The following is an 18,391-nucleotide window of genomic DNA, read 5'->3' as shown; positions in this document are numbered from 1 at the left end:
CAATGACAGTGTCTGAACTCTTCTCTGCTAAATGATACACCAGTTATGTATAGTGTGTGCCCGGATGGTTTAAGGCTTGGTAATGTGATATGGAATCTCAGCTCTTGGTTGCTGGGTCATATTTAGACTATTTTAGTAACCTTAAATTTTCTACTTTCTGACCAAGCAGTTATGAAATGCATTGATTTTTAATCTATCTTAATGGACATGTCTATTTTCTTTAAACTGCCGTTACGATTGGAATTAATTGGTGGCCCAGAAGGGAAGTGAAAGAAATTCAGCAATCCTCACACTGCTAATTAGGCTTGTGTGCAGTATGTCAAATCTTGCACTGTCTATGCTTTACCTGCTTTCGGATAGATTAAAACATGTTAATCTCTTGGATTAAATTAATTAGAACCAAAATCCCATGCATCATTTAGGGGGCAAGGAGAGTGGAAAAGCAGATCCTGAGCTGTCAAACTTTCTAGGGTACATATGTTACTTCACTTATTTTGCTAGGTATCCTATGGTAGACTAGTATTAAAAAATAGCTCTCAGAAGAAATCTTGTTTTGACTGACACAATGTGGGACAGTCATTCATTCATTCATTCATTCATGGACTGCATGAAAGCTCCCTAAGAGAATATAAACTACTGCTCATATATAGGCATCCATTGGTCATTCCACCACTGTAGAGGCTGTTTCCGCTTTTGGTTTTTTCCCTTCCTTCCTCAGAGGTCAGACTACCACATCATACCATTTGACACCAGTTTATTTTGCTTCCACCTGAGAGGGCGGCTTTAGGATCACTGTTTTCCATCTTGCAGATTGCAGAGAACATCAAATAGAATTCTGTTTTCAGTAATTGAAATTTGTTGACCTTCATTTAAGGGCAAGCTGTGTTATACCAATAAAATAAAAAATAGCAGGATCTTATTAAAGGGAAAAAGGCAAAATACCACACTTATTGTGAATACAGAAGGAATCATAGTAAGCAGTTAGTTATAGCGATAACATTCCATTCAATCTCATATTTATTCACACATTCATTCATACAAACACACACACACACAGGTTCTGCAAGGTTGTTATCATAGTTACCAGCCTTAGAGTTGCTCATGCCAAGCCACTGGCCAGGTGGCCTGGACATGAGGAGGGAGCAGGGCCTTGTCAGATGCTCATCTGATGCTCCTGGAAGTTGGTTTGCAGAATCAGACCCCAAAGTTCTCACTTTTTAGAGTCTATTTTTATAGGAATTTCTTCCTATGCCAGTCTATGGGAATTGCTTCATCATGCTGTTGCTGAATCAATCAGCAGATAGCACTTCCTGGCGGCTCCGTGCTGCTAGATGTTATCTTGTTCTTTGGTTCTCCCATTCTTGAGGCTGTTGGGTGGATTCCAGTCTGCCCTCTGGGGGTCCTCTGGTTATTTCCACTTGACGCCTTCTTCAGCCAATGGACACTGGATTCTTAGCCTGGCACCTCCCTGATCATTCAGTTATTATCCACACCAAGCATCCATCCACATACATCCTCTATCTCTATTTGAATCACAATTGTTAATACAACAAAAGGGTGGGGAGTCTCTGGGTGCTGTTTCTGTTGTTAGAGTATTGCTTTGAGTCTCTCTCTCTGTGAATTGCTTTGAGAACAGACTCTGTCTTAGAATGTACTAACACAATTAGCAGCTTGCAAGTTTCACACATAGAGGGAGAGAAACAGTACCAAAAACCAAGAGACCTCTTAATTAGTAATACCCTGGAATTTAGACTATGGGGAATCAAACTCATTTGTGATTTTAATACAGAACTTCTTTAATATGATCCAACAGCTGCAGTGGAGATCCTCTGTGCTGAATCCTCATTCCTTCTTGCTCCCTCACTGTGTGTTTCAGTGCAGCCTAGCCTAGCCTAGCCTAGCCCACTATCTCACCACACTCTTTTTCAGTGGCCATCTTCAGAAACACAGTGGAGCAGTCTGTCCCATTACACCAACCTGCCTGATCCAGGAGATCAGTTCCCACAATGTATATGTATATGCACACGTGTGTGTGTGTGTGTGTGTGTGTGTGACGGTGGCCAAGTTCAACCTAGCTCCCACTTCCTGGTGGCTTTCATCAGCAGAGCAATCTAACCCATACCTACTTCAACTAGCAGATAATCCAAATAGCTGGAATCTTCAGGGAAAGGTAAGCCTAGGCTTCGTCCTTCCTCATTCCTCCATCCGTGTTCACTCCAGACCTGCCAACCAACACCTCCATCTTGTTCGGCCTGCCAGCAGTTGTCTGCAGAGCAGTGCAGTGGATAGTGGTTTAGTAGCTCATTCTGTCTTGCCTCTGGACAAATCAAATGGCTGTAATCCTGTAAAGAGAGATTGCTCTTTGAGGAGAAAAGGGCCACAAATGCAGTGTAATTGTAAAGCCACTGAATCAGCACCAGTCTGCACATTGCATTTTAGAATAAGAGAAGCTTCCCAGATATCAGTGCTCCTGTCCAGCCTTTCTAGACACCTACAACTTCAATCTCTACCTTGGCAATGGACACTTCTCTGTCCCTTCAAGGTAATCATGTACTCGGTCAATAGAGAATACCTGTAGAAGTGACTGTCTTTCTACCCACCTAAAACATTCTGAATCTTGAAGTAATCTCATTGAAATGTTTGATCTGGCCAGAGACCTGGAGGATCATTACTATCTTTTCTCTTGCAGCTTTTTTCAGTCTTGGGGCAGGACTAGTAGGAGTTTTTTTCCCAGTTTCTGATGTTTCTTATTGGAGACTTCTGTCTCCTGTTACCAAAAACATCCAGTAAAAGGGGCATCAATTCAGGCTAAGTCTTTGGACACAACTTCTAACCAAATGGAAAATATTCCAAGTTTACTTCTGCATTATTTTCAGTATTGCCTTCCAAAGGGTTAGATAGAAATAAAAATAAAGGTATTACACCTTAATTTTATATATGTATACATACACACACACCTATATCATATAAACACAGTGTGATTTCATTGTACATATATATAACTGCTGTATCCTTAAGTAGCAAAATGAAAACTCTCTTAAATATGAATAACTTTGAAGTACGTGAGAACATATTTATATTGTTTGGGCAAAGAAAAAAATACATTTCATGGACACTGTGGAAACTGTAAGCTTTCTAGTTTTCCTTTAGAGTAATTCAGTTGGGGGGAGGAGCAGGAGAATGAATAATAAGGCAATATATGTAAATATATGTAAATATAGTATGTGATATCAGTTTATTGCAGTTTGCTTTCCATTTTGCTCCTAAATGCTGAGTTACTGATATGACCAATATATATTAGCTAGATAAAGTGTCACAGCAAAACTATTTTCTTTTAGTATTTGCTTCTGCTACTAATAGACTGTAAAGTAAAAATAAAGTTGGTTTCTAAGCATTGAGAGTATTTTAGATTCATATGAATCATAGAAAACACACTCAAGCATTACTGACAACTGACTTTAAACATATTTATTGGAAATCCTACATTAAAGGATTGAATGGTGATAATTGGGTCTTCATTATACTATCTTAAAAAGGGCTCGTAGGTCTGCGTCTTCAGATGGCTTTGAAGGCTCTCCTTTAAATTCAATAGGCAGAATTGAAACTGTACAATCCAGTCTCCTGGATCACGTCAAGAAACAGTAAATTAAGAGAATCTTCCTGTAACTTACTCATTTGGTTTCCTTCCAGAGTTACAAATTTGTGGAAGCTATGTTATTCTGAGTAACTTGTCTTCCCTGGATGCACTTAAGGGTCTTAAAAGGAGTATTTTCTGGTGGTTAGAAGGGACTGGTATGGTAAGCAGGATTTGTAGGTTTTACTCTTGATTCTCACTGATTCAATGAATGATCGTCAAGTCATTAGGAGAAAACTGAGACAGAGGTTCTGTTACATGCGTTTAGTAGTACTGTTTCATCTGGGTGTTGAGGCTTAATATCTGTAATGGAATTATGTGGCACTTCTCATCCAAATATCTCAAATAACTTACCATTTAATATATTTTAATATTCCTTAACATTTGGATGGAGGTGCAGATGAAATTATAACAGCTGGGGATAGGTGTGGGTGAGACTGGATCCAGCAAAAACTTTACTCAGCTTTTAAAGCTGTGCAAGTTCTAGAGGACCAGATACTGGTTCTGTGGTAGACTGACATTTTTCAAAAGAGAGGTTGGCTTTCTACGGAAGCCAAACGTCTTCCTTTTCAAAACTAGCTTCATTTTTCATTCGTTAATTCCTGTTTATAAAAAACAGGAAGTTACAGAACACTAATATGACATTGTTTGGTACCATAAACCCACAAAATCTAAACAATACTGAATTAATCTTCCTGTGGCAACAGTGATAAATGTTGACCTTGCCAGATATTAGGTCACATTACTCTGTGTAATATGTTTACATAATGTGAGGCCCTGTAACAGTGAATGCATTTAAGGGATTAAGCAAACTCTGAATTTTGTGGGTTTTGTGGCTTTGAGACTTCTGCTGTAATGTCAAATTAACTTAGCTTTTTGCATTAACGTGACTATATGTCCATACTTTATGTTAAGGTTCACCAAATTTTAAACTTGTATTTACTGACACCATCGTTAACAAAGAGTATATTCTAATTTCTCTACATAGGACTAGATTTGTGTTTTAAATGTTAAAATACGTAGGTTGGATTTTACTCTTGTAGCAAGATCTTCTTTTCCATTTATAATTAACACATGGAAACTTCAGACTGTAATAAGTTTTTACTGAATGAACCTTAAGTGCTTTTAAAATATGCTATTAAAATACCCTCCGATCTGTGTGTCAAACAGCAATTTCTTGCATTTGGAATAAACTCTATAATACCCTATGTTGGTCTATATTATAGAAAGAAACATTTTTAAAAAAGCTTTGCCTCGAGAAATCCTCTCCCAACCACAGTATCAAAACATAGTGCCAGCAAAGCATGCATTGAAAGGCTTCAAATTGTGAGGGGCATGTTTTTAATGTGTTAAGCAAGGCATAAGCTATACAATTCTTGTTGATTATAATAAGATTAATATGACTGAAACTTTGCTCATCCATTTGAAAATTTAGGGTTAGGGTTTGAAATTCTGAGCTAAATTTGTTAGTCTAACTTTAACTCAGTTAGTGATGCCTTGGCTTAGAAAGGATCTCTAGACAATGGACCTTCATTAAGTTTAGTTTGTCAGGGTGGGGAGGAAGCCATCATACCCTTTCCATAAATGCAAAAGTCATAATTGTCGTTTAAAAGAAACAAAAAATATGGTGTATGATTATAGGTACCAAGGTATTATGATGATGGGTGGCAGTATAAAATCCTTAAATTTTTCATGTGAAATTGCTTAGCATGGGAAATAATTCAGATAGATCTAATTCACAAAAAAAATGGAATCTGCCACTTGTCCATACCCATCTTAACGAACTATCAATTAGAAAGCATAGATGGGGTTCTTCTATGGCAGGTTTGTTTTATATAAAAAAATATTTTGAAGGAATGATTTTTATAATATAGGCTTTAAGTTTTCATTTGCAGATCTGCCTTTCATTGTGGAGTCATTCAAACAGGTAGGGAGTAAGAAGTTCTACTTGATATTTCCTGTTGCTAGGATTTTTGTTCAGAGTCTTTCAGTGAGTCAGGTCTTGTGGAGCTGAAAGTAAAGAGAATGTTTTTCATTTTTGTAAATTGTTTCCATAGCTACACCAGTTCAGGGAGCTTTCAATGGATGCTGATGCCTATTAACAGGTGTGAGTTGGAGTAAAAGCTTTAAGTGTGAACTGACATAGATGAAGTGAAGAAATCCATTTTAACAGGTAGGAGAAATGTCCCTTTGGTTCATATGGTGATTCTTTGATTGCAGGCAATGGTGGCTTGTTATCCAGGCAATGGAACAGGATATGTGCGTCATGTTGATAATCCAAATGGAGACGGAAGATGTGTCACATGTATATATTATCTTAATAAAGACTGGGATGCCAAGGTATGTAGTTTCTCTTCTATATAGGAGAAGTTATTAACAAACTTTTTCCACTGTGTGTGTGTGTGTGTGTGTGTGTTTAGGAGTCTTGCTCCTGGTCCTGAAGCTTTTCGTTGAGCTCCATGTCACTTATTTTATTTAAATTAAAATATAAAGTAGGAGAATTCCTTGTAAACCTTGGTGAGGTGTACCAAATATTAAGCATTATTGCTTCGGGGTTTTGAAGGATATTGATAGAACCTCCTGGAGTGGGAGGCTGGAAGGGACTAATAAGCTTAATATGGTATACTTTTAGTACGTCTTCTTTGATTTAAAAATAAGCCAATTACACTAGTATCTGAGCACCCCAGATACCTAAAAATTATGTTAAGCTTATGTATAAATACACATTAATGTAATATAAACAGAACAAACCTCTCTTTCCCAATTGATATTAAACAAAAAGTAACTGAAGAGGGAATGTATTAATGAGATTCAGTATGAAAGTATAAATGAAGGATACTGTATTTGCTTCAACTTTGTAGTGCATGTGGATTTTTAAATTTTTATTTTTTAAATTTTTTTTTAGTCAAGCTGGCATTAAACAGTAGCCAACACCTATTCTGTCTGAAGGGAGAAGCTGGAGGTTAAGGAGTTGTTTTAAAAACACCAGTTGTACCATTTTAACTATATCAGTATAGTTCAAAGCAATACAACCCCCTCTAGTGTGGACACACATTATACCAGCATTAAGATGCCATATATATAGCTTGTACTCATACAGGAAGCGGAATAAGCTATACTGGTATAAAGCACCTTTATAGCGGCATAACTGCAACCATCCTAGGGGTTGTACCGGTGTAACTATTGTGTTGGGTTGTTTTAAATCTCCGTCAATCAAAATAGTCATACCAGTACAAAAACAGCTTATAGAGCAGGTCTAAGACTTAGAAAAGGTCTTTTATGAGCTCCCAAAAAGTCTAATGTACTTTATGGCAGAATTAATAAATTCAGGTTCTGAAGGATATCTGCCTTGCCTGGAATCTTGTTGATGGTATAAGATAATGTCTTCACTATATTGTTGATATACTGGCAAAGCCTTTGTGATATAATCTAGCTCATAAACTACTAGATGGGTACCATGGCTGTAGCTATCACTGTTCTGATCATTCTGTGTGCAGGATCTAATAGAAATCTCCATTTGGCTTTAGCCAGTAGTTTTCTAGTTACTCTCTAGGATTTGGGGCTTGACCAACATGTCTAAATGCAGTTAACACTTTGGAAATGTTGGTAGCTAATCCTGGTTCAGTTTCGCCGAACAAGAGATGCAGAACTATAACATGAATTCAGACCCTGACAAAGATTGCATTGCCAAGGGACTAAGGAGCAATAAATTATGTAGAGATTATTCCCTATTGTTAAGTACAGAAGAAAAGCTCACTCATGATTGTCGGAAAAGTCATGTGATTTATCAATACATTTCTGTTGCTTAGCCTTAAAAGTGAGAGAACTGATAGGAGGAGGAATATTAACCAATCTGATCTGATATGCAAATCCCTGTGCTTAACTGGCCACAGCTGAGTTCAGTGATGATAATTTTCATGTTCAAAGGTTTTCATGACACACACTATTTCACTCTGCAGCCCTGTGGGGTAGATGGTATATTTGTGTACAATTTGAAGATTTTAAATCTGAGTTGGAGTGAGTGTAAGTAGCCAGGTCAGGGGGAGCCCACAAAGCCTGCACCTCTGACCACCCTATGCAAAATGGTAAACCTCTTTCATTTAAAAAGTAAGTTACTAGCCCATTTTGGCATGGTTGCATCCTTCAGACTGTAAAGAGATTGGTAGGGTTATACATTTTGGTGATTTTCCTTAAAAAATTACACAAGGGTCTTAGCAACAGCCGCCCAGACTGGCATTTGGAGCACTAATTACTTTGATTTTATTGGGGGAGTTTTATGCCACAGAAAAGGTGCAAAGATCAGTTCATGGCTTTGAGGAGGCTTTCACTAGGTGTAGTGAGTTCTTTCCTGTTCACTGATTAAACTATCTGTAGCTGACCTGCCTCGCCTGAACTACCAGTATGATTTCTGGCCCCAAGGAGAAGCACAAATTGGTGGAGGAGCAGAATAGAGCCAGTCCACTCCATATCCTCGACAGTAGCAGCAGCCTTCCTAGGAGAAGGATGAAGGAATTACAGGGATGAAGAATAGGCAGGCTCTGGTGAGGTAGAAGGAAGGCATCATTGGGTGGAGAAGGGACAGAAGGAGGGGGGGAAGAACCATAGCCTCCGCATAATCACCGAACTACTGTCTTTCTCTGGAGAAAATGAAGGCCCATTGAAAACAATGTCAGAGTTGCTCTAGAGGTGCCACAATAGCATATATACTAAAGTACTAGAATGGTTATGTATTGCTAAAAAACTAGGGATATGATACCCTCAGAGCAACCAGCTGGAGGGAGGCGTGATGTGACCAAAGACAACCAGGACAGGATCTTTAGAAAAATATTCATTGTGAGTAACTCTCTCCTTTTTCTGGTGTTGGTATTCTGTAGCTATGCGTACTCACCCACCTATTTAAGAGCTCCAAGTTTGGAAGAGCTTGAAATAAGTGGACAGTGACATGGCACCCAAAGAACAATGATTCCCAAAAGCTTAAAAAAAGAGTTGTCAATTTTTTTCTTATTTTAAATTACAGCTTCGTGAGTTTTAAAATGTATCATTAGCAAATCAATAATTGCCCTTGGAGAGAGCGAAACCTAGTGGGGCTCAGAATTAGAACTCTGCTATTCTGAGCTGTGTTGATTTTGCTTTGTGGTTTCGGTCATCACTTTAACATCTGTCTCGCTTCCTCAAATGGGTAATGGTTAAAAAACAAAAAACCTTTTTAGTGTAAAACAGGTGTTGAGAGTTGCTATTTGTAAAGCACCTTGAAATCACTGGATGAAGAGTAAATATTTATTTACGACTGTTTTTTTTGTTTGTTTGTTTTAAATCACTTAGGTAAGTGGAGGTATTCTTCGAATATTCCCAGAAGGCAAAGCTCAATTTGCTGATATTGAACCCAAATTTGATAGACTGCTGTTTTTCTGGTCTGACCGCCGCAACCCTCATGAAGTGCAACCAGCATTTGCTACAAGGTAAGATGAATGAGATGTAAGAATCTACTTCACAAAGCTTCTGTTAAAGGAAGAAGAACATATAATGACAAACTAAGAGCAAGGAGGAAATTTTAATATAGTATGGCCTGAAACAGAGCCCATTTCTTGTACAATTTGAGGCTCCTTTGCAAACATACAGAGTGCCATCGTGCTGTTGTCTTTCTATGCATTTTCTCCTCTTTCTAGAAAATCTAGTTCTGGGTACAATTTTGAGTACTCAGAAAATCCTTTTTTGTACATAAATACTCAAAACAGGACACCACTGGTAATTTTGATTTCACAAAGCTATATCAGTCTCATAAATGGGCTGATACAGAGCACATTGTTAGGGCTACTAAATTCACTGTCCATTTTAATCAGTTTCATGGTCATGAGATTTAAAAAAGTCAATTTCATGGTTTCAGGTGTTTACATCTGAACTTTCATGTGTTGTAACTGTGTGGGTCCGACCCAAAATGCAGTGTCGTGGGGGGGTGTTGCAAGGCTATTGTAGAGGGTCGTGGGATTGCCACCCTTACTTCTGTGCTGCTGCTAGCAGGAGTGCTCCCTTGAGAGCTGGGCAACTGGAGAGCAGCAGCTGCTGGCTGGGCACCCAGCTCAAAAGCCAGCAGAAGTGAGGGTCACAGAGTATGGGGGGTGGGTTACCATATGTCTGGGTTTTCCTGGCAATCTCGTGCCCAGGGCAGGCAGCTGGAGCTGCAGCCTCCTGCTTGGGTCAGGGGTTGACAGCCAACCTCACTTCTGCGCTGCTTTCAGAGCTGGGCACCCAGCCAGCAGCCACAGAGTTTCCTGCAGCTGGAAGAGGTTCCTGGAGGTGGGTCTGACTCAGCTCCAGGAGCAGCCCCTGCAGGGGAAGAGGAAGTCCCCTCCCTCTCTAGCCCAGGCCAGGACTAGCAGCTGGCGGCTGGTGCACAATAGGAGTCCCTAGCTGGGGTGCCCCCAGCCCTGCCCCTCCCCTACAATAACCAGATTTCACAGTCCGTGATGTGTTTTTCATGGCCGTTAATTTGGTAGGGTCCTACTCATAGTCAGTGATGTCTTCTCACTGATTACAATTGACTTTTTTTATTAGGCCTGTATTGTATTAATTTTCCTTCTTGCTCCTAGTTAGACACCATGTGTCTGAGATTGGCTAGTCACAGCAATTTTCTTTGCCATTCTTTTAATTTGGGGAGGTTACTGTCTTTTTTTATTTTAAAATTTCCTTCGTTCTCCCCTGCCAGCTTTACACCGCAAAAGTGGCCATGGCTGGGGAAAGGATGGGATGCTCCTCTGTACTCAACTCTCTCTATTACATGGAGTACTACGTTGCTCCTTGTCTGAATCGCAAACAGAACTTAACTAATGCGCTACTAATTCTACAGCAGAGCGGTAATGGTGGTGAACACATCTGCGGTCACTGCCAAACCTGGGTCTCCAATGGGGCATTACCAGGTGTTATCTGCCAATCCACAGGGGGGACTTTAACTACTAAATCATTGTAATTATTAATTTTGTAGAACCCACATTTCATGTTGCACATTTTGATAGGGTCAAGATGTAAAAGCTGGGATGCTAGTAGTGAAACCCATACCAAATGTTGCCCCGAATTTTAATTCCTTGCTCTTTGCATAAAGGATAATTAATTTGAGCAAAAATGTTTCAGGCTTTTTTGAGGACAAGGATCCATAGGTAGAAAATGTGTTTTCCTGTTTTTAAATTCTTGCTACCTTTTTAGGAGTGGCTATAGTCAAAACTGCTGGGAGTAGAAAGCTGAAATTAGGTAGGGGGGGAAAAAGATGAAATAGCCCTCATTGAGCCTGTTGACTGTTTTGATTACATGGATTTGGTGAGGCAGTGTGGCCTAAGGGATACGATAGTGGGCTGGGAATCGGGAGATGTCAGTTCGATTCCTGGCTCTGCCACTGGCCTGCTAGGTGACCTTGGGCAGATCACTTCCTTGCTCTGTGCATCAGTTTCCTCATCTGCAAAATGGGGTAATGATATTGGCCTTTGTAAAGTGCTTTGAGATTCTACTGATGAAAAGCCCCTTATAAAAGCTAGATGATGATGATTACGTACTGTTTAGCAGTGTTTCCTGCACATCCAGAGTAGGATAATCCTAATCAGAACAAAAGCACTTTTTAAAGCAACGCCACAAGGGAATATAGGTATGTGTGTGTCAGACTAACTTGGGAGCACAGTGTATGTGTTTGATCTTGTAGGAAGTGAGTACATTGGATGAATTGCATCGTAAGACCAACGTCTCACTCAGTATGCACCTTCTAAGGTGTGCACTCGCGCAAGATGCACATTAGGTGAAGTGCGTGAGGAGGAAGAGGAGCCCTTGGCAGATTTACTGAGCACCTTGCACAGAACAGGGCATTCTGGTGGTAACTAGCCAAATAGAAATTTCATAGTCTGAAATTTTCCTTTTATTTGAGGGGTGGGGGATGGGGACGGGGACGGGGGAGAGAGAATTCCATTTAAAAAAAAAGTCTAAACCTTTTAAGAGAGTGAATATTCTGATTGAAAGTTTAAGTACTCAAAAGTTAAGAAATATCAAGGTCGATGTTGCCCATAATTACTTGTGGCAGCAAAGGTTACTGTATTTCAACACTAGAACAAGAATGATGAAAGTCTAATGACGTTGCTGCTACTCCCTAAAAATCTGTTTTGTGGAGAATTTCACATCCAGAACCAAGTATCTGGATCATATGGAAAATTTAAGTTATGTAATCAGATATGTCTATTTTTATGTGAAGAGTGGAGTAGAAAAAAATTCTAACAAAAAAATTAGCTCATAATTTATCTGGACTGGATTTTAACTTTGATTTTCTACTATACTAAACTGTGGTGCATAGCAAAGGGGAATTCTGCTTAACATCATTTTGAGACTTTGGACTTCAAGCTATTTGCTACTTCTAATGCTTTAAATAAATCAATGTATATTTAAACATTAAATTTTCAAGTCAAAGCAGAAATACTCTGGCAGTATTTTGTTTGTCTAAAAGAAAACCTTACTAACTAATGCAAGCAACAGGAATTGGAGAATTCATGTTTCTCTACATGTTAAGAATGTAAACTAGAAGCATAAATAGCTTCCATTTATGGAACACTTTTAATCTGAGTCATAAAGCAATCTACATATTTCAATTTACAGAAATCAGCTGCTCCTGGGTTGAAGCATGTTATTGTTTAACAGTGTACAGCAACACTACATGACCGCGAAGGACAGGCAGCTTGTTGAAAATTTGTGGGTTTTTGATTAGGCAGAATGTAATAACTAAATAGGCTAGAGCATAAAGGTTCAACACCCCACCTCCTTTGCAAAAAGTACCATAGGATTTTTAAATACATGTGTGCGGGACCTCCTCTTTATTCTGTCGTGTTTGAAGATTGTATTTGCAAAGGCACAATACCCCTGGAAGCTATGTTGGGGCATTGGTTCAGTACTAATTCAGATGAAAGGGTGCCACTTACTGAAACTACTAAAATATTTCTGAAGTGCCTATCGTGCACTATACGGGGGCTATAGAATGCTGGTTGATCTGTCTGGAAGGGATAATTACTTCTCCCTCCCAGTGAATGATCAGCATGACACTACCTTGAACCTGCTTAATTTATGAAATATGAGACCACAACCTAAGATGGTCTGGCTGCAGACTATACAATACAATTTCTGAATGTGATTTGGTTAATAATTGTATAGCATTTACTGGAAAAATGCAGATTCATAACATCAATGGCAAACCCACTTTGTCTTTTCAAATGACAATTTCCTTCATATAAACGTTATTAAAACAGTAGAAATTAACAGAAAATCTTCTCCCCCTATTCCCCATAATCCTACTCTATCAAATGTACTGAAAAAAACTAACAATTAAACGGGTTGTATTATGTAAATAAACATCACTGTTTGTTTTCCAGAGTTTAGGAATTCATTTGTTGTATTTTCATCCATTTTATAGGTACGCAATAACAGTGTGGTATTTTGATGCAGATGAAAGAGCACGAGCTAAAGTAAAATATCTAACTGGTAATGAATCACTTTTGTATATTATATATATTCTTGGCTTTCTGGAAAAGACATCTAAATATTCTTAACACCAGTCACCAAGAGAGGGTTAACGTGACTTGTGTAGTCATGTTTTAGAAGAACGGTGGTCCAGTGGTTAGGGCTCTAGCCCAGTGGTTCTCAAACTTTTTTACTCATGACCCCTTTCACATAGCAAGCCTCTGAGTGTGATTTCCCCCCCCCCCCCATAAATTAAAAACACATTTATATATATATTTTAACACCATTATAAAAGTTGGAGGCAAAGCAGGGTTTGGGGTGGAGGTTGCCAGCTCACGACCGCCCCCATGTAATAACCTCGCAACCCTCTTGAGGGGTCCTGAGCCCCAGTTTGAGAACCTCTGCTCTAGCCTGTAACTTGGGAGACGCAGATTCAGTTCCCTGCTCTGCCAAATGCTTTCTGCATGACTTTGGGCAAGTCACGTAGCCTCTGTGTATCTGTTCCTGGTCTGTAAAACTGGGATATTACTTCTCCCCATCCCTAATATCTAGGATAAATACATTAGAGAGTAATGGGGGCCTTCCAAGTACCTAAAATATAAGTTAATTTTAACAGTTGGACAGGACTTGATAAATCCGCTTGAATGGAGTGTGTGTATTGAAAAGCAAAGAAAGCTAAAACTGAATATCTGGAATAAAAGAATTGAGAATGTATTCATTTACAATTGTTGATTTTTGTGATAGTCGCTGCTTCTGCAAGGCTGCCCTAAGCCCACTTAGCTAAAATCTGCCTTCCTCTTGTGGTTTGCCCTTCAAGAGGAAGTTGATTTAATTTTCCTGTGCAAATAAGCAGGCTTTATCAGAATGAGCGGCTTAGCTCTGCTGCCATCCATGAAATTGATGTGAAGTAGTTGATGGCATTGGCAGTAAAGGTCAATTTAAATATTTTTGCATATATAGTTATAGGGCCAGATTCCCAGCTGGTGGGAATTAGAATACCACTACTGAAGTCAGTGGCTCTATGGTGACTTTCACCACCTTGAGAATCTAGTTCTAATCTGACTTCCTCTGAGTCCATGAGAATTTTGACTCTGATTTAAATGGGAGCCAAATGTGGGAGCAGATGCACACACTGCTTACGATTCCTGTTTGTCTTGGTACAGTTGATGACATCACAGACTCCTAAAGCAGTATGAGGAATGCAGCTCCTTCTCTGCTTTTGGTGTCAGTTTTCCAGGGAATGCAGAAATCTGAGCACTTCAACTCTGGCCTTGGTAGATGATAGGTCTTTCTTTTGGTTTACCATTAATATGTATAGATTTAAAAATTATAAAACTAAATACTTGATTTCTGTTAATGATTTGGAGACTTAAACAGTTCGATTTTACTTTAAAGTATTTCTGTTCACTTCTAATGAAAAGGGCAGGAGAGGTGGCAATTTAGGGTATACCTCAAATAGGATGTTGTATATTAAAAAGGATAAAGATGTAATAAACTTCTCTTCAGTAATTCTCTTCACAAAAGTAAAATGATGATGGACCAAATGCTGAGGTTCCCTTGACTTCTTTGCAAGTTTACCTGTGTAAGGACTGAGCCCTACACTTTTGAAATGGACTGTCTGAAGTTAGGCTCTTAACTCCATATTTGAACAGTTAAGTAAATGACTCCGTTTTCAGCCATAATTCAGTCAATTGACACCTACGATCCAAACTTTAAGCACCAAGGTTTGAAAAAATTTCTCCTGAATATAAAAGTAGTTGCTCAGAATTTGGCTCATCAGGAGGTAATAAGTATATGAATTTGTATTTTATTTTCTGAAGCGTGTTAAACACCTTTTGAAAATACCTATTTTGTATGGTACCAAACTTTCAACAGGAAGGCATAGAAGTGGCACAGTAGTTTTATTATAGCACACTCTTTAGCACATGCCTAAACATTATGCTGATGTATTTTTTTTATTTTTCTGCAGGTGAAAAAGGTGTGAGGGTTGAACTCAATAAACCGTCTGACTCAATTGGGAAAGACGTTTTATAAAGCATTTCATCTAGCCAACTCTCCTTGCTACTTTCCCCCAGTAAACTATTAACTTTTGAATGTGAATAATGGGATAAAGAAAAATTGACAAGAAATCAACGTTTTAATAAGGAAACAAACACAGCGTTTCAATGTTGCATCGAACAGAAGATTTTGACTGCTGAAGCATTGTGCTATGTGATTGTGACTCCAGACCTGTGACTGCTTATGTAAAGAAGATAAGCAATCAGTAAGAAATAGCGTACACATATGGACATGAAATAAGTGCCCTACATAGAATTTTTCCATTCTTATATTTTGCCAGACCTGTCATCCAATTCATCTCTCCCTTTTTTTATACGGTAAAGTTTGGATTTGGGGTAATTTTTGTATGACCAGGTACAATTTATCAAAATTGAGTAAAAATACAGTATTCTCCAAAATATCATTGATCTATTTTTGTAAAACTGTTCATACTGTTCTCTGCCATGAAATACCTAATTTAATATAAGAATTGCCAGTAACTGATGATCACTTTAATTTTCTTTACATCTAAAGTCAGAAAAGGAGCACTTTAATTACCAGCTAAAAACCTGATTGTTTTACGTTCATATCTCACACTAATTTGAACTTTTAAAGATTGCTGCTGTATTGTTTTTGACTGTCCTTTATGAAACTTGTTAACAGAAACAAATCACTATCTTACTATCAGCAACTTCTAATTCATGGTATTGTATGTTGAATCCACAGAGGGGAAGGATTCTGTTTTTGTTTTTTTTGTTTTTTTAAGTGACTGGCACTAAGTGAACTTGACACTATCTATGCTGTAGGTGGCTTTGGGGACCTGGTAAATACCGTCAAGTTCCTAGGATACATAAGGGCTTTCCTAGGCTTTTAGAGGTACCCAGAACCTCCTCCCTATGTATTTGACAGGAGAATTCCACCTTTTTCTTCCTTTCTGAAAGTTGTTCTTTTACTGTATATAAGTTAATAGAACGTTGAAATTCACAAACTTTGTGTTCTTGCTGAATATTGGTGTCCCATCTGGTCTGCAGGCTGCCGCCTTGGTCTGTTATAGAGTATCAAGGGAACATTCAGTACCTTGAGGCTGAAGTGCATCACTACAAGCCTCATGTGTAATACATTTTCAGATGGTCACTCTGCTGAAGGATTTCCCCAAAAAGGCACTGGCCTTTGATCAGTCCTGAGCATTTAGCGGGAAAAAATTACTTTATTTTTACATTTTCATTTTTTGTAAAGGAAAAACGGACTTTACAGAATAAAGATGAGACATCCAAAAGCTTTGAAATTCTGTTACTTCAGAGATGGATGCTCTAGTCTTGAGCTTTAAAGTTTGAGAGAACAAAGAAAATCCTAAAAGGCAGCATCCAAATGTCTTTGGTATTTGAGCTCACCTCCTTCAATTTTTCTATCTGTCCTTGATTTCCTTACATAGCCAAAACAATGTGAGTGTACAGAAATATTTCTGTATATAATATTACAGCTTATGACAATTTTAGCATCTGTATAGTTTGTATTCAATCAGAGACCTTTTCTATGGAAAGCTCAGTAATTTTTATTAAAAAGATTACTATTCATGTAAAACATGAAAAAAAGACCCAACAACCCTAATTTTATTTAGTGACAAACTGACTGGTGTGTGTGTGGAGGGTGGGATGGGGCGTGGGGGAAATTCAGTATTGTGATACACTGGAGGAGACCATACGGAAAAATTCTCATTTTGTTCAGACCTTAATTAGTCCTCACCTTTTACAGTTTAGTTTCTCTTTCCTCCATTCCCAGAAAATCAGACAAGACACCTCTCTACTGTAAGTGCCTCTGCCAGCCTGACCAAGGAGTGCAGATCTTCATTACTGTCTGGTCTACAGTGTAGTGCATTGCATTAGGCCAGCTTTAACAAAACAAACAAACACACACAAAAAAGCCACCACTTTTCATTTTATCTGCTTTTGTATTATTTTGATGGAGATTTGATTGGTTTTGTTTCAGAAATGTACAGCATAAACCTTTCAATTCTGTTCCAGTCCCTCTGTAATTCAAATGTCTATTGCTGCAGGTATGCAAAGTATCAAATTCTAATCACTGTATAGGTTTCTGCTTGCCAGAGAGGTTAAAAAAAAAAAAAAGTGCTTAATTTTTTGCTTCATCATTTCTTGTCAATCATTACAAAAGGGTGAACAAATCAGAGCAGCCATTTCTTTAACAGTATCCTTTTAGAATCTGTTCATTTCATGTCAGTTGAAATCTTCAATCTTAGCATCACAAAGCAGGTCCCTGTTTAAAACTATTTTTTAAACTGTCTTATGACCTGTATGTGTTTAGTCCTGGTTAAATAAAGATAAAGCTTCATAATACTATTTTTATTCATGACATTAGCCAGCTGTAACACACGAGACCTTTTTCTATAACAGGCAAAGAAATTCAGGATTCATTTACAGATTGCTTATAAAGTCATGTAATTTGAAAAGCAGTGTTCGTTATAAAGAGCTCTCAAGTTGCTTGTAAAGCTAATCTAATTAAAAAGATGTATAAAGGTTCTTGGAAACAACGTGGTGGTTATTTGTAATTATGTAACTTTTTAAAGCCTACTCCGCAGCAGCTAATTTATAATCTGATAAAATAGGGGTGTGTGTGTCTGTTTTTAGCATTCAGTGATACTACAGCTACAGTCAAGGGTCTGCCATTTGTTTCCTTGATAAACTCTGTTTTTAATTATCCGGATGTGTGGTGTGTGTTTGTTTTTAATTGAGAGGAGGTTAAGAAAAAATTGGTGTCAGTTTTTAGACTTCGTGGATGAGCTGTATTGATGCAAATCGTGTTTTACACCAGTGCAATGAGTCTACATAGGGTGGGTGGTTTGTATTAGTGTAGCTACACTGGTGCAAAAAGCCCAACCCTTTACAGACAGGATTTTAGCACCTTAATGGGAGTTCCGTTGGTTTTGCAGAGTCTTCATGAATTTTGACCCTTGAGGACAGCAGTAGCATGGTACAGTGTGAGCCAGGCTTCCTGCTGCATGTCGTTCACGAACCCATGCAGATTATAAATGCTGTTCTCCAAGCCTTCTAGTCAGTCCTTTCCTGGCCACTGTTTGGTAAACAGGTTTCTGTTTTGCTGTGCTTCTGCATCACTCCATCTCTTATAAAGTCTCTTAAATGTACTAGTCTTCCTTGCAGTTGGTTCAGTAACAGGCCTAGAAAATTAGGGAACTATCAGCCTGTGTTCAGTTTGTACTGCTTCAGTGCC

At 38.5% G+C, this 18,391-nt stretch overlaps 1 protein-coding gene across 5 annotated transcripts in view; it reads left to right on the top strand.

Moving 5' to 3' along the window:
* The window catches only part of EGLN1 (egl-9 family hypoxia inducible factor 1), a 47,636-nt gene extending 29,776 nt beyond the window's left edge, over nt 1-17,860 (top strand). The window contains exons 2-6 of one of the 5 annotated variants that reach the window (XR_012158146.1): nt 5,855-5,974; nt 8,957-9,093; nt 13,065-13,132; nt 14,275-14,385; nt 15,081-17,860. Coding sequence is in view for 3 of the 5 variants with exons in the window: in XM_073338067.1 (XP_073194168.1) it covers nt 5,855-5,974; nt 8,957-9,093; nt 13,065-13,132; nt 15,081-15,145 (390 nt within the window). In the remaining 2 variants the exon portion in view is untranslated. Of the gene's footprint in view, nt 1-5,854; nt 5,975-8,379; nt 8,468-8,956; nt 9,094-13,064; nt 13,133-14,274; nt 14,386-15,080 lie in introns of those variants that run through there. The other 4 variants (XR_012158147.1, XM_073338067.1, XM_073338069.1 and 1 more) reach the window with 4 other exon arrangements.
* Nucleotides 17,861-18,391: the final 531 nt, after the last annotated feature.

This window comes from Lepidochelys kempii, chromosome 3 (genome assembly GCF_965140265.1).
Source record: "Lepidochelys kempii isolate rLepKem1 chromosome 3, rLepKem1.hap2, whole genome shotgun sequence".
Taxonomy (NCBI): Eukaryota; Metazoa; Chordata; order Testudines; family Cheloniidae; genus Lepidochelys; species Lepidochelys kempii.
The sequence above is the reverse complement of the archived record's forward strand: the minus strand, read 5'-3'. Positions and strand labels throughout refer to the sequence as shown.